Source organism: Cyprinodon tularosa, unplaced genomic scaffold (assembly GCF_016077235.1).
Source record: "Cyprinodon tularosa strain WSP-4 unplaced genomic scaffold, ASM1607723v1 ctg258, whole genome shotgun sequence".
Taxonomy (NCBI): domain Eukaryota; kingdom Metazoa; phylum Chordata; class Actinopteri; order Cyprinodontiformes; family Cyprinodontidae; genus Cyprinodon; species Cyprinodon tularosa.
In genome coordinates, this window is record NW_024038957.1 from 573693 (window position 1) to 601151 (window position 27459).

At 39.9% G+C, this 27459-nt stretch overlaps 1 protein-coding gene across 1 annotated transcript in view; it reads right to left on the reverse strand.

Annotated features, from left to right (window-relative positions):
• Nucleotides 1-15775: 15775 nt before the first annotated feature.
• Nucleotides 15776-27459, reverse strand: part of ppm1h (protein phosphatase, Mg2+/Mn2+ dependent, 1H) — a 61138-nt gene continuing 49454 nt past the window's right edge. Inside the window, exons 7-10 of the mRNA XM_038288569.1 lie at nucleotides 23769-23832; nucleotides 22127-22234; nucleotides 16720-16871; nucleotides 15776-16448 (exon numbers count right to left, since the gene is read on the reverse strand). Of these exons, the coding sequence (XP_038144497.1) occupies nucleotides 16301-16448; nucleotides 16720-16871; nucleotides 22127-22234; nucleotides 23769-23832 (472 nt within the window). The 3' untranslated portion in view covers nucleotides 15776-16300. The remainder of the gene's footprint in view (nucleotides 16449-16719; nucleotides 16872-22126; nucleotides 22235-23768; nucleotides 23833-27459) is intronic.

The window sequence follows — 27459 nt, forward strand, 5'->3', positions numbered from 1 at the left end:
CTCTGCCCGCTATGGAGATGACTGCGCAAGCTACTGCCTTGCTAGTGCTGGTTCCTCCGCTGCGGCCGAAGGACGGAGCTCAGCTCCCCGCTGCTCTTAGCTCTGTGAGCCGCTGCCAGGTAAAAACACTCAACCAGGAAATGAACATATTTAAAGGGCTTTATTTTATTACGGGACTGTATCGTGTTTCTCATTGTATCACGTGTTTGATAATAAAAGTACGGGGGAAAAAATGTTTGTATGTTTCTTTAAATATATTTCAAACGTTTAAATTAAACATTAAACGCTTTTTATTTCTTTTTAATGATTTTTTTTAAGCAGTAGATGTTTGAATGTGCTGGTTTGTAACTCCACGCCGGCCGGCTTCTGTGGGAATGAAGCATGTAGGTCAGCGCGGCTGTTGCTATGTGGACACCAGTGACGTGGCTCCCGCTTCCCACACCACAGCTGCTCCTTTGTTAAGCTGCATGCATACGGTCATCAGAGCAAATGTCCTCCCATTATAAGCTTCCCGCCGTGCTGATGGTCTGAGCCACCTATTCCCTGAGGTCAGCAGGGAGCAGCCCTGAGTTCACCTCAGCAGCATCCAGCCTCTGATTGGTCTGCAGGCAGGGGTGTGGAGCAGGACGTGGAGGAGCTTTGATTGGCTGGGAGGAGTGAGAGGGGGAAGGGGGGCATTTTTGGAGCAGAGACCCTCATAGCACCTCCAGACCAATCCCTGGTTTGACCTTCCAGGAAGACTAACTGAAATATTTATGACTTAACCCTTAGTGTGATGGTTGTGGTCCACCGGCCTGCTGTCATGGCTCAGGTAATGCAGCCATGTTTTTCTTTAGTTACGTTTTACTTTAGTTTCAGAAATGCAGCAGGACTTTTTACTGTATTCCAGCTGTGGACAGATGCACCGAAGCCTTTTCTCTAAATCAGACCTTCCCCTTCAATGCTGTGTTTATATATCCCTTTAACTCCTGACTCATGTCTTTATTCTGCAGTGTAACTAAGATTGAAAAATAAATGTTTTTTACACTTTTCATAAAATCAGAAAAAATAAAGTGTCTGTTGCATTATTGAGACTTAAAAATATTGACAGATTTTTTTTCCTGTTACCATTTAACATTCAGAGAAGCAGACTTTTAAAATAAAATTTGTTTAATTTAGCAGATTTTATTTTTTTTGTGGTGAAAATTTACTCTCATTGGCATCAGAGCTGTGCAGCAGTGGGATGAAGCAGGGTCAGATTAATTATTAAAGAGGTACCAAAGACATTTTAGGTGATTCAGCAAAGTTTTCTTCCCTGCTGCCATCACGCCCTTTAAAGAAAACCCCAGATATAAATATTTCTCAGTTAACAATAACCACAGATTTAGGTCTAGACTTTGAGTGCGATCTAAACAACTCCAGTAGATCTATGGTTTGGTCTCGTCTTTACACTTTTGTAGCCTCTAATAGTTTTTTATCTAGTGTACTCTCACCAGATGGGGCCATCTTCCTCAGAATGCCCACACCCTCTATCATCAGGTAGCCTTTAGTTGGAGATGAATGAAAAGACATTTGTATCAAAATGAGAATATTTCTGAATATTTTTTTTCTCTCCTTTGGATGTAAAAATGATTAAAATCAACTAAATCAGTTAAGTTATGCAGAATATATTCTTAAGGCAGGTGATTTAAATCACCCGTGTTTTTGGGAGAATGGCAGTAAGTGGAAAGAAGGTTAATCTTAAAAAGAAAACAAAAGTAGACAAGGAATTCCATGCATTGTATTTGAAGACTCGTTTAAAAACAATTTTTTACTGCAACATTTAATTTCATTTTGGGGTAAATAAAGTATTTTTGAATTGAATGAAACACACAACCCAAACTGTTGACAGTTTCTGATCTGATGTAACGTCTTAACAGGGTTTATACATGAAGGAGTAACTCTTATTTAATGCTATTAGAAATAATCTTGCCAAAATGCCATCAACAAATACCCATGACTTATATATATATATATATATGGCAAAATCCTTCACCGTGAACTGGCTGCAGCCATGTCCCGAGTTCCTCGTTTTCCCGCCACTTTGGTTCAAATTTGCATTTTCCCCATTCTCTAGCCTTTTCTCCGCCTCGAGCTTCTTTTCCGAAGCATTTTAATGCCACGATTATCAAATTGAATGAATTTTAATGCCAATTAAGGCCTTAATTAAAAAAAAAATAGTTTAATGATTTTTAATGACCCGCAGAAACCCTGTTTAAGGTTGTGGCCGGTGAGGCAGACCTCTACTTTTCCATGTAAATTGATAAGCATCTTGATCAGCATCTCCTCCTTCAGATCTGATGGGGGGGGGGGGTGACCTTGGAAAAACAAGCCACCCACAGCAACGACTCTGTCATCGCTGTCGTAATCCAATCTGGACCACACACACACTTGGAGAGTAGGAGTGGAGTGCCAGATCAGTGCTGGTCTGACTGGAGGCGGATGTGGCGCTGGTTCTGAGGGGACCAGATGGTCCTCTGAGCTCCTGCAGAGAACTCAGTGATGCTGAAGATTTTTTTAGGACCTGATGGAGATTTCTGTCTGGGAGGCTCTTAATCTGAGCTAAACAAGTCAAAGCAACTAATAAATCAAAACAAACAACCTCATTGTATGAAAGGGGAAGCAGGTGATGAATAAACTGCATTTATATTTTCTAGAAAGCTCCTGTTACACATGGAGCACACATGCCACCTACAGAGACACCACCTTCTGTCTTAGAGACGTTTGCTTCCTGTTGCCTTTAAAATCAAATCAATTCAGTTTATTTTTTACAGCGCCAATCCACAACACGTCATCTCAAGGCACTTTACAATTCAACCAGATCATACAGTCAAATTATAAATATACATAAATTAAATACGGCGCAGTGGGGGAGCACTGCTGCCTTGCAGTAAGAAGGTTCCGGTTGCACGGAATTTGCATGCTCTCTCTGAGTGTGTGTGGGTTCTCTCCAGGTACTCCGGCTTCCTCCTACAGGCCAAAAACATGACTGTTAGGTTAACTAGCTTCTGTAAATTCTCCTTAGTTGCAAATGGTTGTTTGGAAAATGGATGGATAAAATAAATACATTCAAGTGCAACACATTTCATTCAGGATAACCATTGTAGTCTGCCTGGGAGTTAACCAATGAATGGCAGAGGTCAGAGCTTTGTTTTTGTGTTTTTATGCTTTGCTAATCGTTCTCTCTGACAAGGATTGATTTTTTTCTTTATAGATTTAAAGCAATTATTAGTTTGGAACTCAACAGATCGAATACAGCAGTTGTAGAGGAAGGAAGCAGCTCTGACCAGAGCTGATCCAAAAGTAACTGCCACAGATATGAATACACCATCGACTGGATTACAAACATGGTGGTGGCAGCATCATGCTGCGGGGATGTTATTTTAGGCAGGGAAGGTGAACTTGGTTGTGGTTTATTGAGAAAATAAAACTGGTTGGTCCACTAAATCATATCTTAAGTTGAATAAAAAAGCCGCCGCACCCTTTTTTTTTCTTCGTATAAGTTGTTTCCTCCCTCACAATTACCTTTTAGTGTTGGTCTGTCACTATAAACCTAAATAAAAACCAAAACAATAAACATTTTAAATTTAAAGTTAGAAAATTTGGGAAACCTCAAGGGGTGTGAATGTTTATTGTTGCTTGTCTGAATCCAACCACAAGCAGAAAAGGATGTGACGTATCAAATGACACGATGATGATCTAATCCGTTATCCTGCTCTTCCTGGATACCTTTTCAGTTTCACATTGCGAGGTAATTAAGTGTCGGATATCTGGCCATCAAACCTTTACTTGCCAAGATCTTCTGTGAACCGATTTCTTTTATTCATGCTCTAAATCAGGCCGTCGGGGTAATTACAGCCTTTTCTGCACATCTGCGAGCAGTGAAGGAGGCCTGGAGCCCCTTGGTTTTACTGGCACATTTCTGTAAGCAGAGCTGTTTAATGACATCAAAGTTGCAGTTAAGATGCCCTTTTTCTCAGGAGGTGCTTATTGAATGTTGCAAATAATTCTCGAAGCAATTAAAACCTATGGGGCCAAAATGGTAGCTTTAATATTTGCAAATGTGTGTGGAGAGTTGTGTGTCTGTATCTCGATTTGTGTGTGTGCAGTGGGATTTGAAAATGTGTAAATAAATCTGTAAATGTGTGAGGAGATTTGTGTGTCTGTACAACAATCTGCAAATGTGTAAAACTAGTTGTGTGTAATCCGTTTTGCAAATGTGTAAAAAATCCACAAATCTGTATTCAGATCTGCAAATGTGTACTGAGATTTGCAAATGTGTAAAAAATCCACAAATCTGTATTCAGATCTGCAAATGTGTACTGAGATTTGCAAATGTGTAAAAAATCCACAAATCTGTATTCAGATCTGCAAATGTGTACTGAGACTTGCAAATGTGTAGATCAATCTGTAAGCACACACAGAGACACTTGTGTCTGAAGTATTTTCGCTTCAAGACCCAGAAATACAGACAAATCATTGGTTACAAGTCAAGCGGTTTTTCGGTTGGCTCTCTTACACACGTGATTTTTGCTACTCTTCTGCCGCGTGAGATGCACAAATGCGTAGAAGGATTTGTATGTGTATTTTCGCGATTTGTAACCCCTTGCGCAGGCTCGCAGTATGGGGCCAAAATGGTAGCTTTAATATTTGCAAATGTGTGTGGAGAGTTGTGTGTCTGTATCTCGATTTGTGTGTGTACAGTGGGATTTGAAAATGTGTAAATAAATCTGTAAATGTGTGAGGAGATTTGTGTGTCTGTACAACAATCTGCAAATGTGTAAAACTACTTGTGTGTAATCCGTTTTGCAAATGTGTAAAAAATCCACAAATCTGTATTCAGATCTGCAAATGTGTACTGAGATTTGCAAATGTGTAAAAAATCCACAAATCTTTATTCAGATCTGCAAATGTGTACTGAGATTTGCAAATGTGTAAAAAATCCACAAATCTGTATTCAGATCTGCAAATGTGTACTGAGACTTGCAAATGTGTAGATCAATCTGTAAGCACACACAGAGACACTTGTGTCTGAAGTATTTTCGCTTCAAGACCCAGAAATACAGACAAATCATTGGTTACAAGTCAAGCGGTTTTTCGGTTGGCTCTCTTTACACACGTGATTTTTGCTACTCTTCTGCCGCGTGAGATGCACAAATGCGTAGAAGGATTTGTATGTGTATTTTCGCGATTTGTAACCCCTTGCGCAGGCTCGCAGTATGGGGCCAAAATGGTAGCTTTAATATTTGCAAATGTGTGTGGAGAGTTGTGTGTCTGTATCTCGATTTGTGTGTGTGCAGTGGGATTTGAAAATGTGTAAATAAATCTGTAAATGTGTGAGGAGATTTGTGTGTCTGTACAACAATCTGCAAATGTGTAAAACTACTTGTGTGTAATCCGTTTTGCAAATGTGTAAAAAATCCACAAATCTGTATTCAGATCTGCAAATGTGTACTGAGATTTGCAAATGTGTAAAAAATCCACAAATCTTTATTCAGATCTGCAAATGTGTACTGAGATTTGCAAATGTGTAAAAAATCCACAAATCTGTATTCAGATCTGCAAATGTGTACTGAGACTTGCAAATGTGTAGATCAATCTGTAAGCACACACAGAGACACTTGTGTCTGAAGTATTTTCGCTTCAAGACCCAGAAATACAGACAAATCATTGGTTACAAGTCAAGCGGTTTTTCGGTTGGCTCTCTTTACACACGTGATTTTTGCTACTCTTCTGCCGCGTGAGATGCACAAATGCGTAGAAGGATTTGTATGTGTATTTTCGCGATTTGTAACCCCTTGCGCAGGCTCGCAGTATGGGGCCAAAATGGTAGCTTTAATATTTGCAAATGTGTGTGGAGAGTTGTGTGTCTGTATCTCGATTTGTGTGTGTGCAGTGGGATTTGAAAATGTGTAAATAAATCTGTAAATGTGTGAGGAGATTTGTGTGTCTGTACAACAATCTGCAAATGTGTAAAACTAGTTGTGTGTAATCCGTTTTGCAAATGTGTAAAAAATCCACAAATCTGTATTCAGATCTGCAAATGTGTACTGAGATTTGCAAATGTGTAAAAAATCCACAAATCTGTATTCAGATCTGCAAATGTGTACTGAGATTTGCAAATGTGTAAAAAATCCACAAATCTGTATTCAGATCTGCAAATGTGTACTGAGACTTGCAAATGTGTAGATCAATCTGTAAGCACACACAGAGACACTTGTGTCTGAAGTATTTTCGCTTCAAGACCCAGAAATACAGACAAATCATTGGTTACAAGTCAAGCGGTTTTTCGGTTGGCTCTCTTTACACACGTGATTTTTGCTACTCTTCTGCCGCGTGAGATGCACAAATGCGTAGAAGGATTTGTATGTGTATTTTCGCGATTTGTAACCCCTTGCGCAGGCTCGCAGTATGGGGCCAAAATGGTAGCTTTAATATTTGCAAATGTGTGTGGAGAGTTGTGTGTCTGTATCTCGATTTGTGTGTGTGCAGTGGGATTTGAAAATGTGTAAATAAATCTGTAAATGTGTGAGGAGATTTGTGTGTCTGTACAACAATCTGCAAATGTGTAAAACTACTTGTGTGTAATCCGTTTTGCAAATGTGTAAAAAATCCACAAATCTGTATTCAGATCTGCAAATGTGTACTGAGATTTGCAAATGTGTAAAAAATCCACAAATCTTTATTCAGATCTGCAAATGTGTACTGAGATTTGCAAATGTGTAAAAAATCCACAAATCTGTATTCAGATCTGCAAATGTGTACTGAGACTTGCAAATGTGTAGATCAATCTGTAGGCACACACAGAGACACTTGTGTCTGAAGTATTTTCGCTTCAAGACCCAGAAATACAGACAAATCATTGGTTACAAGTCAAGCGGTTTTTCGGTTGGCTCTCTTTACACACGTGATTTTTGCTACTCTTCTGCCGCGTGAGATGCACAAATGCGTAGAAGGATTTGTATGTGTATTTTCGCGATTTGTAACCCCTTGCGCAGGCTCGCAGTATGGGGCCAAAATGGTAGCTTTAATATTTGCAAATGTGTGTGGAGAGTTGTGTGTCTGTATCTCGATTTGTGTGTGTGCAGTGGGATTTGAAAATGTGTAAATAAATCTGTAAATGTGTGAGGAGATTTGTGTGTCTGTACAACAATCTGCAAATGTGTAAAACTAGTTGTGTGTAATCCGTTTTGCAAATGTGTAAAAAATCCACAAATCTGTATTCAGATCTGCAAATGTGTACTGAGATTTGCAAATGTGTAAAAAATCCACAAATCTGTAATCAGATCTGCAAATGTGTACTGAGATTTGCAAATGTGTAAAAAATCCACAAATCTGTATTCAGATCTGCAAATGTGTACTGAGATTTGCAAATGTGTAAAAAATCCACAAATCTGTATTCAGATCTGCAAATGTGTACTGAGACTTGCAAATGTGTAGATCAATCTGTAAGCACACACAGAGACACTTGTGTCTGAAGTATTTTCGCTTCAAGACCCAGAAATACAGACAAATCATTGGTTACAAGTCAAGCGGTTTTTCGGTTGGCTCTCTTTACACACGTGATTTTTGCTACTCTTCTGCCGCGTGAGATGCACAAATGCGTAGAAGGATTTGTATGTGTATTTTCGCGATTTGTAACCCCTTGCGCAGGCTCGCAGTATGGGGCCAAAATGGTAGCTTTAATATTTGCAAATGTGTGTGGAGAGTTGTGTGTCTGTATCTCGATTTGTGTGTGTGCAGTGGGATTTGAAAATGTGTAAATAAATCTGTAAATGTGTGAGGAGATTTGTGTGTCTGTACAACAATCTGCAAATGTGTAAAACTACTTGTGTGTAATCCGTTTTGCAAATGTGTAAAAAATCCACAAATCTGTATTCAGATCTGCAAATGTGTACTGAGATTTGCAAATGTGTAAAAAATCCACAAATCTGTAATCAGATCTGCAAATGTGTACTGAGATTTGCAAATGTGTAAAAAATCCACAAATCTGTATTCAGATCTGCAAATGTGTACTGAGATTTGCAAATGTGTAAAAAATCCACAAATCTGTATTCAGATCTGCAAATGTGTACTGAGACTTGCAAATGTGTAGATCAATCTGTAAGCACACACAGAGACACTTGTGTCTGAAGTATTTTCGCTTCAAGACCCAGAAATACAGACAAATCATTGGTTACAAGTCAAGCGGTTTTTCGGTTGGCTCTCTTTACACACGTGATTTTTGCTACTCTTCTGCCGCGTGAGATGCACAAATGCGTAGAAGGATTTGTATGTGTATTTTCGCGATTTGTAACCCCTTGCGCAGGCTCGCAGTATGGGGCCAAAATGGTAGCTTTAATATTTGCAAATGTGTGTGGAGAGTTGTGTGTCTGTATCTCGATTTGTGTGTGTGCAGTGGGATTTGAAAATGTGTAAATAAATCTGTAAATGTGTGAGGAGATTTGTGTGTCTGTACAACAATCTGCAAATGTGTAAAACTAGTTGTGTGTAATCCGTTTTGCAAATGTGTAAAAAATCCACAAATCTGTATTCAGATCTGCAAATGTGTACTGAGATTTGCAAATGTGTAAAAAATCCACAAATCTGTAATCAGATCTGCAAATGTGTACTGAGATTTGCAAATGTGTAAAAAATCCACAAATCTGTATTCAGATCTGCAAATGTGTACTGAGATTTGCAAATGTGTAAAAAATCCACAAATCTGTATTCAGATCTGCAAATGTGTACTGAGACTTGCAAATGTGTAGATCAATCTGTAAGCACACACAGAGACACTTGTGTCTGAAGTATTTTCGCTTCAAGACCCAGAAATACAGACAAATCATTGGTTACAAGTCAAGCGGTTTTTCGGTTGGCTCTCTTTACACACGTGATTTTTGCTACTCTTCTGCCGCGTGAGATGCACAAATGCGTAGAAGGATTTGTATGTGTATTTTCGCGATTTGTAACCCCTTGCGCAGGCTCGCAGTATGGGGCCAAAATGGTAGCTTTAATATTTGCAAATGTGTGTGGAGAGTTGTGTGTCTGTATCTCGATTTGTGTGTGTGCAGTGGGATTTGAAAATGTGTAAATAAATCTGTAAATGTGTGAGGAGATTTGTGTGTCTGTACAACAATCTGCAAATGTGTAAAACTAGTTGTGTGTAATCCGTTTTGCAAATGTGTAAAAAATCCACAAATCTGTATTCAGATCTGCAAATGTGTACTGAGATTTGCAAATGTGTAAAAAATCCACAAATCTGTAATCAGATCTGCAAATGTGTACTGAGATTTGCAAATGTGTAAAAAATCCACAAATCTGTATTCAGATCTGCAAATGTGTACTGAGATTTGCAAATGTGTAAAAAATCCACAAATCTGTATTCAGATCTGCAAATGTGTACTGAGACTTGCAAATGTGTAGATCAATCTGTAAGCACACACAGAGACACTTGTGTCTGAAGTATTTTCGCTTCAAGACCCAGAAATACAGACAAATCATTGGTTACAAGTCAAGCGGTTTTTCGGTTGGCTCTCTTTACACACGTGATTTTTGCTACTCTTCTGCCGCGTGAGATGCACAAATGCGTAGAAGGATTTGTATGTGTATTTTCGCGATTTGTAACCCCTTGCGCAGGCTCGCAGTATGGGGCCAAAATGGTAGCTTTAATATTTGCAAATGTGTGTGGAGAGTTGTGTGTCTGTATCTCGATTTGTGTGTGTGCAGTGGGATTTGAAAATGTGTAAATAAATCTGTAAATGTGTGAGGAGATTTGTGTGTCTGTACAACAATCTGCAAATGTGTAAAACTACTTGTGTGTAATCCGTTTTGCAAATGTGTAAAAAATCCACAAATCTGTATTCAGATCTGCAAATGTGTACTGAGATTTGCAAATGTGTAAAAAATCCACAAATCTGTAATCAGATCTGCAAATGTGTACTGAGATTTGCAAATGTGTAAAAAATCCACAAATCTGTATTCAGATCTGCAAATGTGTACTGAGATTTGCAAATGTGTAAAAAATCCACAAATCTGTATTCAGATCTGCAAATGTGTACTGAGACTTGCAAATGTGTAGATCAATCTGTAAGCACACACAGAGACACTTGTGTCTGAAGTATTTTCGCTTCAAGACCCAGAAATACAGACAAATCATTGGTTACAAGTCAAGCGGTTTTTCGGTTGGCTCTCTTTACACACGTGATTTTTGCTACTCTTCTGCCGCGTGAGATGCACAAATGCGTAGAAGGATTTGTATGTGTATTTTCGCGATTTGTAACCCCTTGCGCAGGCTCGCAGTATGGGGCCAAAATGGTAGCTTTAATATTTGCAAATGTGTGTGGAGAGTTGTGTGTCTGTATCTCGATTTGTGTGTGTGCAGTGGGATTTGAAAATGTGTAAATAAATCTGTAAATGTGTGAGGAGATTTGTGTGTCTGTACAACAATCTGCAAATGTGTAAAACTACTTGTGTGTAATCCGTTTTGCAAATGTGTAAAAAATCCACAAATCTGTATTCAGATCTGCAAATGTGTACTGAGATTTGCAAATGTGTAAAAAATCCACAAATCTGTATTCAGATCTGCAAATGTGTACTGAGATTTGCAAATGTGTAAAAAATCCACAAATCTGTATTCAGATCTGCAAATGTGTACTGAGATTTGCAAATGTGTAAAAAATCCACAAATCTGTATTCAGATCTGCAAATGTGTACTGAGACTTGCAAATGTGTAGATCAATCTGTAAGCACACACAGAGACACTTGTGTCTGAAGTATTTTCGCTTCAAGACCCAGAAATACAGACAAATCATTGGTTACAAGTCAAGCGGTTTTTCGGTTGGCTCTCTTTACACACGTGATTTTTGCTACTCTTCTGCCGCGTGAGATGCACAAATGCGTAGAAGGATTTGTATGTGTATTTTCGCGATTTGTAACCCCTTGCGCAGGCTCGCAGTATGGGGCCAAAATGGTAGCTTTAATATTTGCAAATGTGTGTGGAGAGTTGTGTGTCTGTATCTCGATTTGTGTGTGTGCAGTGGGATTTGAAAATGTGTAAATAAATCTGTAAATGTGTGAGGAGATTTGTGTGTCTGTACAACAATCTGCAAATGTGTAAAACTAGTTGTGTGTAATCCGTTTTGCAAATGTGTAAAAAATCCACAAATCTGTATTCAGATCTGCAAATGTGTACTGAGATTTGCAAATGTGTAAAAAATCCACAAATCTGTATTCAGATCTGCAAATGTGTACTGAGATTTGCAAATGTGTAAAAAATCCACAAATCTGTATTCAGATCTGCAAATGTGTACTGAGATTTGCAAATGTGTAAAAAATCCACAAATCTGTATTCAGATCTGCAAATGTGTACTGAGACTTGCAAATGTGTAGATCAATCTGTAAGCACACACAGAGACACTTGTGTCTGAAGTATTTTCGCTTCAAGACCCAGAAATACAGACAAATCATTGGTTACAAGTCAAGCGGTTTTTCGGTTGGCTCTCTTTACACACGTGATTTTTGCTACTCTTCTGCCGCGTGAGATGCACAAATGCGTAGAAGGATTTGTATGTGTATTTTCGCGATTTGTAACCCCTTGCGCAGGCTCGCAGTATGGGGCCAAAATGGTAGCTTTAATATTTGCAAATGTGTGTGGAGAGTTGTGTGTCTGTATCTCGATTTGTGTGTGTGCAGTGGGATTTGAAAATGTGTAAATAAATCTGTAAATGTGTGAGGAGATTTGTGTGTCTGTACAACAATCTGCAAATGTGTAAAACTAGTTGTGTGTAATCCGTTTTGCAAATGTGTAAAAAATCCACAAATCTGTATTCAGATCTGCAAATGTGTACTGAGATTTGCAAATGTGTAAAAAATCCACAAATCTGTAATCAGATCTGCAAATGTGTACTGAGATTTGCAAATGTGTAAAAAATCCACAAATCTGTATTCAGATCTGCAAATGTGTACTGAGATTTGCAAATGTGTAAAAAATCCACAAATCTGTATTCAGATCTGCAAATGTGTACTGAGACTTGCAAATGTGTAGATCAATCTGTAAGCACACACAGAGACACTTGTGTCTGAAGTATTTTCGCTTCAAGACCCAGAAATACAGACAAATCATTGGTTACAAGTCAAGCGGTTTTTCGGTTGGCTCTCTTTACACACGTGATTTTTGCTACTCTTCTGCCGCGTGAGATGCACAAATGCGTAGAAGGATTTGTATGTGTATTTTCGCGATTTGTAACCCCTTGCGCAGGCTCGCAGTATGGGGCCAAAATGGTAGCTTTAATATTTGCAAATGTGTGTGGAGAGTTGTGTGTCTGTATCTCGATTTGTGTGTGTGCAGTGGGATTTGAAAATGTGTAAATAAATCTGTAAATGTGTGAGGAGATTTGTGTGTCTGTACAACAATCTGCAAATGTGTAAAACTACTTGTGTGTAATCCGTTTTGCAAATGTGTAAAAAATCCACAAATCTGTATTCAGATCTGCAAATGTGTACTGAGATTTGCAAATGTGTAAAAAATCCACAAATCTGTATTCAGATCTGCAAATGTGTACTGAGATTTGCAAATGTGTAAAAAATCCACAAATCTGTATTCAGATCTGCAAATGTGTACTGAGACTTGCAAATGTGTAGATCAATCTGTAAGCACACACAGAGACACTTGTGTCTGAAGTATTTTCGCTTCAAGACCCAGAAATACAGACAAATCATTGGTTACAAGTCAAGCGGTTTTTCGGTTGGCTCTCTTTACACACGTGATTTTTGCTACTCTTCTGCCGCGTGAGATGCACAAATGCGTAGAAGGATTTGTATGTGTATTTTCGCGATTTGTAACCCCTTGCGCAGGCTCACATGCTGCCCTGACCGCAGGCTCACAGACAGTCTCTCTGCTGCTGCAGTTCAGCACAACTCGCTTCACATACAGCCACATACCATCAGTTGGCGGTATTGTATTGCACAGTACGTGACGTTACTGGGGTCCTAGGGGTTGTACCTGCTAAGTTGAGAGCAATGGAATCCCGTCAGCTTTCTGTAAGTATATTTCTTTAATTTTTTCTATAGTTTGCATTAGTAAAACTGTTTCTTCTTCTTCTGCTTCTGTTTTATGGCGGTTGGCAAGCAACTTTATGATGTGCATTACCACCATCTACTTCAGTGGAGTGTGGATCGGGATGCTATATATTTTCCCACTGAAAAATAAAAATAAATATTAACAATATTTACATAAATAAACTTATATCCTTTTTACCAATTTCGTTTTTTCAAGATTGTTTATCAAATTACAAAAATAATCATAAGTAGATTCCCCCCCCAAAAAATATCTTGTATATTTAACTGCAATTTATTTTCTTGTAACCCTTCTCTCCATAGAATATTTATAACAAAACAACAAAACATGCTCCACCGTCTCCCCTTGATAACAAAAACCACAACCTCCTGTTCCCATTCTAAATAAGTTTCCATTTAACCCCGTGTTTCCGAAACTTAATCTAGATATAACCTCTTTTTTATTCCTTTCCGTTCTCCTCATTTCACCAATTTTCCTTTGAATACTATAAAGCCAACTTCCAGTTCTATGCTCTTCCCACAGCTTCTGCCATCTTTCCGTAACCTTTTGTTTAATAATAGATTAAATTTTTTCCTTACTGAATGGTATCAATATATCATCCTTGTCACGTCAACTCCCGCAGCGGAGGAAAAAAAAAGGTAGAGGCTGTCTGTGAGCCTGTGAGCCTGCGGTCAGGGCAGCATGTGAGCCTGCGAGCCTGCGCAAGGGGTTACAAATCGCGAAAATACACATACAAATCCTTCTACGCATTTGTGCATCTCACGCGGCAGAAGAGTAGCAAAAATCACGTGTGTAAAGAGAGCCAACCGAAAAACCGCTTGACTTGTAACCAATGATTTGTCTGTATTTCTGGGTCTTGAAGCGAAAATACTTCAGAAACAAGTGTCTCTGTGTGTGCTTACAGATTGATCAACACATTTGCAAGTCTCAGTACACATTTGCAGATCTGAATACAGATTTGTGGATGTTTTACACATTTGCAAATCTCAGTACACATTTGCAGATCTGAATACAGATTTGTGGATTTTTTACACATTTGCAAAACGGATTACACACAACTAGTTTTACACATTTGCAGATTGTTGTACAGACACACAAATCTCCTCACACATTTACAGATTTATTTACACATTTTCAAATCCCACTGCACACACACAAATCGAGATACAGACACACACCTCTCCACACACATTTGCAAATATTAAAGCTACCATTTTGGCCCCATAAAAACCAGCAAACACCCAGAGCATTTTCTTTTTATTTAGATTTTTTTTCAATTTTATTTTTTTTACCCAATTGACCTTTTTTTTTTTTTAATTGCTTCTATTTCTTATATATATATATATATTTAAAAAAAGGTTACAAACTGCAGTTTTTTACTGGAAGGTTTATTTACACTTAAATGAACTGACTCGGTCCCGTGTTTCACATTGACGCATACAGCAGCTACCACCGAGATAAAGTCGAAAATAAATGGAAATGTGAGGAAAACCACAGGATCAGACGACGATTGGAAAGATATAAAGTGCTATACAGTACTATTCACAGCCCTTCAACAATTACACATTTTGTCACATAACAAATACAAATTCAATGTAACGAACATGATGTACTGTTTTAGGGGCCCTCTACTCTTGACTCCTACAAAATAAAAAAATCTCTTCAGAAGTTCACCTGTGTGTAATTTACTCCGAGAATCAATCCAGATGAAAACCCTGCAGGTTTGTTGAAGAGCGTTGGGGGAACAAATCACAGCAGACGGGTCAAGGAGGGAGGGATGTGCAGAACAGCAAAGCAGGAGGTGGGTTTAAAAACAAATCTCAAGCTTTGAACATCTCTGACAGTCCAGTGAAAGACCGTGAAACTACTGTAAAAAAAAAAAAAAGGCAAGCGGAGCGTTCAGAGGACCGCTAAGGGAGAAGCTGTGAAGACAAAGATCCAGTCTCTGGTGAAGCACATCTATATTTTAGAAAACAGCAGAAGAAAAATCTGGACCTAAATCTCATGGAGAATATGAGGCGAAAATTGAGAATTAATAATTAAATTAATAGGACTGAACTTATTTAGTAAAGAACAGAGGAAGTCTGTAGCTGTGAGAAGCTGGTAGAACCTGCATGTAGACAGGATAAATCAACTCTGAAGGGTTTAAAAACTAACCTGCTACATTTTTTAGATGTTTTTTTTTTACGTAAAAACATTTGCAACCAAAAATCGTTTTTAATCAACATAACAATCATTCCACTTTTACTTGGTATAGCACATAAAGTCCCAAATAAAACACCAGAGAGTTCCTGATTGTTAAAATAACACAATGTCTAAAAGTTTAAGGGGTCTGAATACTTTTGCAAGGCACTGTGAACGAAGTTAGTGTTGCATTTACATCCAGTACCGACAGAACAGCGATCACAAAACTCAACCTCAACAAAAACAGGGGAAAAAAACCTGCTGTAGCCAAGAATGATATTGATTGTAGGGAGATTTAAGGGTGATTGTCCTCTTAACTGCTGTCGGTATGGATGCTATTTAGAATTATTACATGATAAATGGTGGAATAGCAAACATTAATCAATTTATGTTGGAGGCACCTATTAATCAAAGGAAGGAGGAAGACAATAAGTTGACAAAGTGCAAAAGAAAGAGGGCTTTGTTCTTTCTTTTTGATTAAAGTTAAACCTTGACTGGAAATCCTGGGTCTGCTTCTGGAGGCCTAACATACAGAAATCATTTCATTTTTGCCCCCTTATCAGTGCCCAGACTTTTTTTTTTTCATCATATATTATGCAAATATTCCACAAAACCCACTTTTAGCAAATGCTGTGCAGGTATTTACATGTTTAACAATTATAAATATTGTCAAATAACCGCGATCCTGAGATGCATGTTGCCGCACTGTCCGCCACAGTCCAAGCTCCAGAAACATCTCAGGCTAAAGTTAAAGATGGCTTCCTCAAAAGACTAAAAAAAAAACATAGTTCAAGTCATCAGCAGTTCCTTTCATTGTTTGGTTTCTCGGTTTCTTCTTTAGAATAAAGGAACGGACCAAAATAGAGCACCCTGATGGGGACGATGCACAGGAAACCTGGACAGAAATCTCAGCTCGGAGCAGAAACAGCTTGGATCCTTCAGGAAATCCACACAAAAGCACTTCTTTACAAAAAATAAAAGAGTGAAGAGGGAAACTGAGTGGGTCAAGCCAAGGTTTTTGGTTGTAGTTTCTTAACCCTGCTAGTTCTGCTTGTTTCCATACATGAGGGGGATGATGTAGACAGAGATGTCGTCCCCAGAGCCTAATCTGTCATTGAATATCCTCCAGCCGCGGTCCTTCAGCTCCCCGCGTGCTCTCATGACCAGGTCTTGAGCTGCCATTGTGTACCTGTCAACACATATGTGATTAATGAGCACCGTGGTTACCGTAACACGAGATTCAACAAAATAAATACTAATCACAACACTTAGAGGAGGAATCTGAAGACGCCTGATGAAAGTCTGTCTTTATTCCCTATCACCAGAGACACATCCAATCTAAATGTTTAGAAAAATGTACACAATTGCGATAACTGAGCTCCGTTGGTCGGCTGTACGCCTGTCGGGTGAGCAGAAGTTCAGGCCTGACCGGCTGCAGCTGTCAGGATGGGAGAACGTGCCTGTGCTGGTCGTCTGGGTCGCAGTTTGCCAGGAAAGTGGTGACCGCTTCAGCCACTTCCTGGTTAGAAAGGACGTCCCACAGACCGTCGGTTCCCAGAATCAGGACGTCATCCGCTCCATGCTCGTACTGCGATAAGGGGTAAACCTTGACCTGCAGGCAGACAGGGAACACTGGAGACTGAGAGGTTCCTCTGTGGGAAATAAGCTTCTAGATACACTCTGAAAAAAGTTTTCAGTTTGTTCAAAATGCAGAAAACAGGCTACATGTGTTCTTTCTTTCTTAATAATAATAATAATAATGTAATGTGTTTCATAGCTGATTTCATTAAACAGAACAGTGTCTGCAAAAAGAAATTCCAATTAAAATCTTCTCATTTTGTCAGATGAAACATCCTCCTGCAAGCCTTCAAACGGATGGCAGGAGTTTTCACCTGATTGAAATGCGTTATAGCTCCAAACTAATGCAAACAAAAAGAGCTCCAGGGTTTCCATCACTTCTAAACGCTGCTTTCAGCATGCAAGCCAGATGTTCAACCTTTTCAGAGGCAGTCTGTGAGTTCATGTCTGTGAAATGACGATAGCATTAAAACAAAAAGCTGCGGGGAAACTGGGGGACATGCATGGCAAAACAAACAACAAAAACACACAAGCACAACTAGGCCTATTTTAAAATGTTTTCAATGATTCTCAAGCTGTTCCTAAACTCTGGAAACTCTCTTCATGAATTTAGTGGTAAATAATTAGCAATAATTAGCTCAGCTAGCCTAGAAGCATTAAGGTTTATCTGCTACAGATGAAAACAGCTCAGCACACAGCCTCTGTAGAGACAGTTAGGGGAATCTGAAGGCCCTGTGTCTGGGTCAGGCTGTAAACCTCATGACTTGCATTGTGTTTCCCAAAAGAGAGCATGAATGAGCCAAGAATTACTGGATTTCTCAATACAGCAGCAAGACGTCCCTGAGGGAAGAACGATGCCTCAATCCCTCAACTCAGATCCGATTTTCCCTTCATATTTTGAGAAACCCTCAAAGAGCAACCTGTTCAGTTGAGCTTCACATGTTGCAAAGGGGTTTTATTGAACTTTATAGAGCAGCCTCTCACACATTGACCCATTATATTATATATTTTAGCAGTTATTTATACAACAGGACCTCTAATTCTTCAGAACAGCTTCACTCCAACAAAGGCAACTAGGCTCATTGCAGAGAAACCTGTTAAAAAGAGGCTGAACTGTGACTGAACTCTGAGGCAGAGAATCCAGAACCATGAGAGTTCACAGCTTTTATGACTAATGCAATCATGTGCATTTGTTACTAAGAGGGATAGGACTGTGGGGAGCGTTAGAGTGCATCTTAAGAAACAGTTCACAGAGTGCACTTTTAATGGCAAAGGATGTTTTTAAATGTTAACTTTAATACTTTTTTTTCTGCGGATGTACACATTTCCAGGTAGATAAACAATAAAGAGCTGAAAAGTTTTCAAATTCAATTGAAAAATCCTTTTATCCCAAAGGGAAACTAAATGTTGCAGAAAGGTTTTGGTAGTATTCTGGTTCTCCCAAAATGGTTACTCACCAGAATATCCATACGCTACATATACGTCATATACTCTACATAATGCAAGAAAAATCTAATTATATATATATATATATATACATATATATAATTCATTTAATTTTTACTGCACTTTTCACCAAAAAGGCCTCAAAGTGCTACAAAAACATTAGGGATGGAACGGTTTATGAAAACCGCCCGAAACCGTTCGGTTCGACTGTCTCGGTTCACTTTGCGTGTGTTGCGTTCGGTTCATGCGCTGCTCCTTTTTCTCATAGGCAAAGCGTTTACACTCCAGAGCAGAAGGTGGCGGTACTGCGACCAAAGCCAACCACCAGTAGTAAACAAGAAGAAGAAGAAGCGAAGCAGCGTAGCCGGGTGCAGCAGGGAAAAATCAGTTGTTGTGGAGAATTGTGTGGGTATGGCGAGTGGGAAAGAACAGGAGTTGGAAGACGCGCCAGCAGCACTTTATAGGTCTGCTGCAGTGTTGGGAAAGTTCTCTTTCTACGTGAACTAGTTCAAAGTTCAGTTCACACATTTTAAAATGAACTAGTTCAGTTCATAGTTCATAATTCAAAACCAAAAAATGAACTAGTTCATAGTTCTTTTTTTTTTTTTCATATATTACTCAATTACACCATAGCCTACTGTAGAACCACAGACAGCAATTATTTTATCAGTTGTAGCTCTGAAACTGTGCGTCAGATTTCATCTTCATATCCAGTTTTGAATCCTTATCCAACCAGGGTTTACATTAGCATTGAGGGGACAGATTTCCCCATTGTTGCTTTAACGCTTTGTTGCTGTCCATTCATTTCACACTAGTAGCAGCTGCAGCTTTCACCCCTACAGTATATTCTCAAAAACATCAGGAAAAATGTGCTGCTTGAATGGTCTTTTTTATGAGTAATTATTAAAAGAAAAATAGGAAAGTAGTCTTTAAGGTGCAAATGTTTTTTGTTTTTTTTTAAATAATTTTTTCCATTTGAAATTCCATTTTAATACATACTAAAAAGGAATCCTGGAAAATTATACCAGGCAGGTTTAACAAACAAGTTACATGGATAGTAAAACCCTCAAGAACAGGGGTCTTCTATGTTTTCCAGACCAAGGACCCCCAAACTGATGGCGAGATGGAGCGAGACCCCCTAACTATATATATTGTATGAAATTGTGTCCTATAGTCACTCTATTACAGATGGAGTAATGTAAAGAAATTAATTTCTCCCTGGGATTATTAAAGTTTTTCTGATTCTGATTCCTGGTTGTTGTGAAGGAAACGGTGCCCAGCTTGAAAGAGCTCCTGTGTGTCGCTGAATGTGTGCATTGATGACTGAAAGACATCTTTTGTCTCCATTTATCTGTTTACTACAGTGTGTTGATTTCATGTTAATGAGTATTTAAAGACATTTCAATTAGTGGGGGAAAAAATTGCAGGGGGGGAATATAAAAATATCAACTAACCATGCAGACCTTCATGCAGTACCTCCGTAGACCCCCTAGGGGTCGCGGATCCCCTGTTGAAGACCTCCGCTCAAGAAGATTTTACTAACACAAACTGAGGGACCAGGCTGAGGTAGGAATTTAAGGTTACTGAAGTGCGGATTTTTTTACTGAAAGCCGGCGGGCAAACTTGTTTCCATCATCCTCACCGACCACCTGGTCATAAACCTGTTTTAAGTGATCATACTGCTGCTTTGTCGCCTCCACGGTAGCCTCCACGCTGCTGTGGCTTCCACGCGGCATTTTGTTTTGATGACGCATGCGGCTGTAGGCTACGACACTGGTAGCTGGTGTTGCCAGATTGGGTGTTTTTCCCGCTACATATTAAGGCTTGTTTACGGTGTGATTTAGAGGGGTTTCGCCTGGAGGACTCTATAGAAATCTGGCAACCTATTGAACGGAGTTGAACTGAGAGAGCGTGCCGTTCACAGACACCAGAATGAACAAGTTCACAATAACGTTCATCAGGCAGTAATGCAGTACGTTCAGTTCACGTTCGCCCAAAATATGAACGAGTTCATGAACTTTCGTTCAATGAACGCGTTCAGGCACAACACTGGTCTGCTGTATGGGACCGCTTTGCATTTAGAGTGACCTACGATGACAGCGGAAAGAAAGTTGTGGATAAAAGTGCAACAGTGTGCAAGCATTGTGCAACACGTTTTGTTTATGCTAACAGCAACATGACCAACATATCAGCTTAGAGATTTTCCTAACAATCAACATATACCGAACCAAAAACCGTGACCATGAAACGGTGGACAGAACCGAACCATGGATTTTGTGAACCGTTCCCCCCCTAATATACATATATATGTACATGTACACCAAAAACGAATCCAAACAGTATTAATAGTATTAGGGAAGTCCATATGATTTATGTCTGCTTACAGTAGGACACACAGTATGATAATAATAATAATAATAATCCCTGAAAACAAGAACATTTAGATGAACGTAAGATGTGTTTCTGTTAAATCTGCCATTTAACTCACAGCATTTTATAAAAGGTCGAACAGTCCAACAGGGTGATAGTCTAACGCTGCTTTACACACTTGGGTTCAGCAGTTGAACAATGAGCCACAGCCCACCAGTGATGCTGAAGTCAAGCTGCCATTCCCTCAGAGCTCAGAGAGTTAAAGCCTGACTGTTTTAGATAGAAAACGTTGAATCAATCTGACTGGATGATCTGGTTGAACTGTAAAGTGCCTTGAGATGACATGTGTTGTGAATTGGTGCTATAAAATGAATTGAACTGAATTGACTGCCAGGCCGCAAAAATATTTAGATTTATACTGGAGGATATTCTTTTTCTGGGTGGATCATCTGAATAAGTGGTCCTCCTAATTGTCAATCATTTTGGGGATGTGTTTAAGTCAGGCGCGCCTGCACGTTCACGACGCTACGGAAGCCGGCAGACCAAACCAGATGAAAGTGCGCATTCAGCGTCTGCTCTGCCGATAATGCAAGCGTAAATGAAGAAATGTGCTGTTTACCTGTGCAAAGAAAGAAACAACGAAAGAAAAATGTCTGAGGACTTCAGTGTTGAGGAAGAGCATGAGTTCTTTGCCGAGCTGAATGCGCACTTTCGTCTGTTTTGGTCTGCCGCGGTTTCCGTAGACTCGTGAACGCGCTTTGAGGAAATCCTATACACTACTGTTTATGCTCTAAAAACATTCTAAATGACTTCGTTTCGAGTAAATTCTGGACGCTACCCACTCAGGACACTTGGAATACATTGGACGAGCAGTATGGAGGAATATTGACACGTTTTTTGTGGACTTTTATGGACCTTTCTGTCTCGGTCACCATAGACCTCCATTATTTGAATGTCAGCAGACAGCAAGAAGCCTCCCAGATCTCCAGATGCATTTGAGATATCAAAAAAGTACTCCAGAGTGTTGTTCAGCATGGGGGTGAGTAGAAAATGAAGGCTAATCATGTTTTGGGTGTACTATTCCTTTAAGCGTTGTTTTTTTTTTCATATGCATGTGTGTTTCTGTTTTATTTTAATTCATGACTTTGCTAGCCTCATCTTTGTAGTAATTTTTGTTTGCAGCACATTAATGCATTTGCAGTGGGTTTGCTTCTCTCAGCCACTAGAAAAGAGACTTCTGAAGATTCCATATCAGGCCTGAAGTATGGCAATGGGAATGTCAGTGTTTATGATCGGTGGGTCTACTAAGATAAAAGCCTAAGATATACAGGCAAAATCATAGGGGAGGTTAATGTGATGCCCATGCATTAAAAAATAGATAGAGGCACTCAAAAAAAAAAACTCTGCAAGGACATGCAATGCTTCCTGTAACATTAGAACAGTGTGATGTGGAAATAATGATCGGAGGCATACCTCTGGGCAGCAGGACAGGAAGGGCTTGATATAAATGTTGGAATCGTGCACTCTTAGATTGTGGTCCCCAAAACCTCTTGTTACCCCAATCGTTGCCAACACCCGAGCCTGCAAAAAGATCAGACATCTGTTAAACAGATCCTCAGCGAACTCGGCGCTGTTTTAGGATTCAGGGGTCAGGATGACACGACTCCCAACCTTAAAAAGCTGACAGATCACACTTAGAAAACTAGTTACCAGTCATGTTGCTATTACTTATGAGTGCTCCGTTTAAAACATGGTGACTTCAACAAATCAAAATATAAATATAAAACAGGTATTTACAGTACTTTTTGTTTCTCTTCTTTGCCACATATTTAATCAAACCCAGGTGTAAGCTGCTGTAAACTGGATTCCAACGGTCTGCATACAGCTCCCTATAAAAACAGGAGGCATGCACACCACCATGGGGGCTGGTTAATTTACTCTACTGTACAGGAAAAGGGCACACGAGGATAAGTGAGGCCTGGTTGCAAAGAGCTCAGATCAGTATGCAGTATGCACTGCAGCTTTTCAAAGCAGCGACTAAACTCTTCCAGCGGAGAAGGAGGAAACATCCCAGGATTATTTGCTGAGGCCCAGCAGGCAGCGTGCCGGGACTTTGAAGTGCTCAGGTGTTTCTCCCTCTCACACAAAGCTCCTCTCTTCTCTATCTGGCCGTCCATCTCCTCACCCAACTTGAAAGGAGTGGAGGACAAGGACGTGGACACGGGGGATCAATCAAGGGGTAAAAAAACCTGGATGTGGTTTCCAGTCGGAGGGGACTGCAGTGAGAGCTGCTCCCAGTCAAACATAAGAGGGCCACACTGGGAACAAACTCACATCTGTCATGTCTGTCCTTTACCTCTTCAATTCATCGAGAATTTGATGCTGCGCTACTTTTACAACCTCAGAATTAGAAAGAAAAATGAACAATAACTGAAAAATGTAACAATCACCTGACCTTCTTAGAATCTGATAAAACTGCTCAGAACTTTATGAGTGTACTGGACCTTATTTAGAAGTATGGAAAGCTGACGGGAAAAGCATGAAACATGCTTTTCCATAGCTGTGTGCAATAAAGACTAACAATGTATGACCACTAACTGCAAAAATTGCACGACCACCAAGAAGAAACCTGGAGACTGATGTTTATTGTTAAAAAAATCATCTGTTTCCTTTAACCTCACAGTTATGGGCTATTTAGTTTTCATTTATCATATAAAACTCCTAAAAGAATTTATTAAAGTTTATAGCTTTGATTTCATAAAGGTCAAAAAGAAGAAAAATCTAATTATGTGAAGAAACACATGGCAGGTAATGTGGTATTTGACACTCATGAATAACATTCCTCAAACTTTCTTTGCTTTTCTTCTTTAACCGAGAGCACATATGGGAGTCCTTTGGTTCAACTCTGGATACGTTTTACCTCTGGCAAGTAAATAAACACTGTCCTGTGGGATGGCAATTCTTGTTGAAAAACAGGCCCACAAATGAGTGCTGCTTCCCCATACAGTGGCAGGAGGGAGCTGACTTATGGTGCTTGGAGAGGTTTGATTACAGACAAGGCTTTCATGGCTGCAGAAGTAAGTCAGTCAGCGAGTGGCTGCCAAGCAACACTTACCTTCTTCCCCTCGCCGTAGATCAGAGGAAACTTCAGGTCATCGTCCTCGATGGTTTTATACGCCCTGAGCAAGAAAAAGATGACATGTTAATGGGTTTCTTATGGTTTATGCCAGGCGGTGTGTTTATGAGCTGAAGATTCATCGATTCCAGCTCTAGGCTCTGCCTCTGCTGAGGTGGACAACACAGAGAGAAGGAGTATGGATGGAGGGTGGAATTGGTTAAATAGCAGCATACTCATCATTTCTTCTATGTTATAGAACAAAAAGAAAACATTTAAATTCCCAAAGTACAACAAAAGGCAAAACTAGAGCACACTGTAGCGCTGACGTCATTGAGAAAAAGAGGGAGATTCTGCTGGTAAAGAGCTGCCAACAGTGACAGTGAGGGTTCATCGAATGAGATGTTTATGTTTCACAGATTTCAATTGAAAACTGCTTCCTGGATGGGAAGCGAAACGTCTTCAAACTTGGAAAAAAAGTCCAGTAGATTGTTTCTTTTAAGTGTTTTGGAATGAATCTGGTCCTCAAAAGGATGTCCTTTGTCCATCAGGTGTAGATGTACTGCTGAGTCTTGTACCGAGGAGGTTGATCGCCTGTGTTGGGCCATGCGTCTGCGGAGAGGTTAGTTGCTTTCTCCAATATAAAGATCAGAGCATTCCTCGCTGCAGTGAACAGCAGACACCACTCAGCTCATATTTCTCTGGGGGTTTGTCTTAAGGATGCACCCGTCTCTGTTTAAGGGTCTTGTTAGGTTTGAAATGTGCTGGGATTTTGTGTTTGGAGAAAATCCTCTTGAGTTTTTCAGAGACTCCAGCAACATATAGGATGGCAATGTTTTTGCATTTAATTCTCTCACTGTTATGTTCTGCTGCTTGTCTTCTGGATTTCCTTGCTGATTTGACAAACGTCCAGTTTGGGTATCTGCAGGTTTGGAGAGCATCTTTGATGTGTTTCTGTTCTTTGTGCTTCATTTCTGTTTTTGCAGGGACATGCTCAGCACGATGTTGTAAGGTCCTGATGACCGAAAGTTAGTGTTCCAGTGGGTGGTGTGATCCAAAAAGAAGATATTGGTCTGTGTGAGTGGATTTCCTAAAGACTTAAATGTTGAGGTTTCCATCTACTTCCAGCTCACCAAACAGTCCAGGAAAGGTAGCTTGTTGTCGTTGGCATCCTCTCTGGTGAACTCTGGTGATCTCTTGTGAAAGCTTCCACTTCTTTAAGCTGGATTTTGATGCATGTGTTATCCACATCTTAAACCAGTGGCTTGGTGGTGTTCCTCTGAAAGTGTCTAAAGTTTTCCATTTCATCCATGTAAAGATTGGGTACAATCGGTGACACTGGAGATCCCATGGAACAAAAATGCTTCTGTCTGTAAAATTATCCCTGAACTTGAAATAGGTTGTGGAAGGACGAAGTTCCAGTAGGGCGTAGATCAGGTCTGAAGTGAAATCAGTCCTGTTATTTAGATCACTGTCTTGTTGACCTAAACAACAGGACTTTCAGGACTCCTGTTTTTGTGTTTGTGTTTCTGTGTTTGTCTCCCTTCATCCACCAGGAGGCGCCTGGTTCTGGTCCACCTCCTCACACACCTGCTCATGGTTTCCTCGTTAAATGGAGTGTTCTTAAGCTGCTGACTGCCACTACCTCAACACCAGAGTGTTTGCCAGTTTAGGGTACTCTAGCCAAGCTGAGTTTTGCTGAGTCAAGCTGAGCTTTTTGTCAACCTGAGTTTAACTTTGTTTTTGTCTTTTGCCTCTCGGCAGGAAGTCATCCTGCAAACTAGATTTCTCTGACCTTCCCTCCCTGGAAGGATCAACTGAGCTTCAAACTGAGCTGGGGTTCAAACAGGAGGTTTGGATCCACTTTCCCCAAGAGATCGTTTGAGCTTCTAGCCTCGTGAGACCATCCCGATCTCGCAAGCTTTCAAGGTTTCACTCGCAGATCATTCTGGCTACTTTCCGTTAAAGAAAATTTGGAGCAGTTCACCAAACGAACGTCCAATCAGCGTTGGCTTTGAGGCAGGTTGAGGTGTGACGCAACGAGAAGCGCGACAGTTCAGTCTAAAGAACATGGCGGCTTCAGTTGATGAAACTAGCGTTAGCGTGGCTATCGAGCAAGTTTTATCGGATTTACAGAGTATTTCTTCACTGAAAGAAGAGCAAAACACTGCTCTGGAGGCTCAGCAAATCCATCTGGCGGAGTCAGGTTAAGAGTAGCCTGGCTTGTGGTTGTGTTTTCGTCGTCGCTCTGTTAGTACGTCATATGCTTCATTAATCTGATTGGTTTATTTGGCCCTTCTATCACCAACATAGGCCAATCAGCTAACCAGTATTTTCGCCCCTTCCCAAAATTATTTCAACGGAAGGTTTCCAGATGGATATGCGGAGCAAATCCATCTGGCCGAGTCAGGTTATTGAGCTTCTCACTAAGAAAGGGATAATTCTCCACTACGACCCGTTCAAGTACCGCAGGAAATCTGAGTGGCAGTCAGTTTTCTCCGTTCACCAACTATCAACCGCATTCTGGGTAAACCCTGTTCCGCCCTCCACCGAATCAGACAAACACTGGAAGCACGGCACACAGACAGCAGTCAAGGATTCAACAACTTCTCTGGAAACGTGAGTCGGCAACCAAATCCTCTTCTCCAAGTTCACGAGTCAAATTCCCCACTGAGCCTGAACTAACCGCTGTGTCTTCCCCTCACTTTGCAGTTCCGGTTGAGCAGTGTTCAGAGCAACACTTCTCCCTCTGTTTAACTTCTTCAATAAAACCCGTTAAACCTTTTCCCTGGTCTCTCTGTTCGGTTTTCTGCATTTGGGTCAGAATTTTGTAACATCATGACAAGGACGTTGGCACGTGAAAATAGATGTAACACCAGGGTTTCTCCTGGCGCCATCTTTAAATATCTGACTTTGTTTGCAAAGTCTTAAGAGTTTTCTATGTGATGTGGTGTGTTTCTCATCGGGGGGTAAAATATTGGTAAGCTGTTTAGTGATGTATGTTACTGAGTTAATGCTGCTGACAATGGGTGTTCCTTCCTTGTCATAATATAAGCATGGAATGTCTTCCCCTGGATAGAAGTGTATATTTAATATTCAGTTTATTATAGATTCTATCCAGGGGAAAACATTCCATGCTTATATTACAACTTCATGAAAGGCCTTTAAGAACATTTTTACCAGAGTTCTGCCTCATGCCTGGGAAAGATTAATTAAAAATTCACAGTGATCCAGATCCTGTACAAGTTTTAGCTATAGGCGTTAAGTCACAATCTGGGGCAAAATGTGCTGCTTGGCGGAGGTCTGTGCTCTCAGAGTGCATTTCTAGTTTATTCTTGTAACAATCTATGTTGCAATAACAACTACATGAGTGTCCAAAAGCAGAAACCTGGAAGGCTATCCCCTCAGAAACACTGGAGATTATGTAATTTGGACAGTTTTAGGTTAATGCTAAGGAAAGCACACAACATACTTTCTCTATATATCCTGTTAAAAGCAGCAGAAACACCATAAATAGTTAAAATGCTTACATTAACCAACTAGTAGCATATTAGTCATTAAATACTAAAGCTTGTTAGTTTAAATAAGGTAACAGTCACATTATGTGTGTTAATAACCATATTAGCTAGAAATTCATCTGCATCAGCATAAAAACTACTCAACCTTTGGTTGCCCTGGTTTCCAGCAGTGG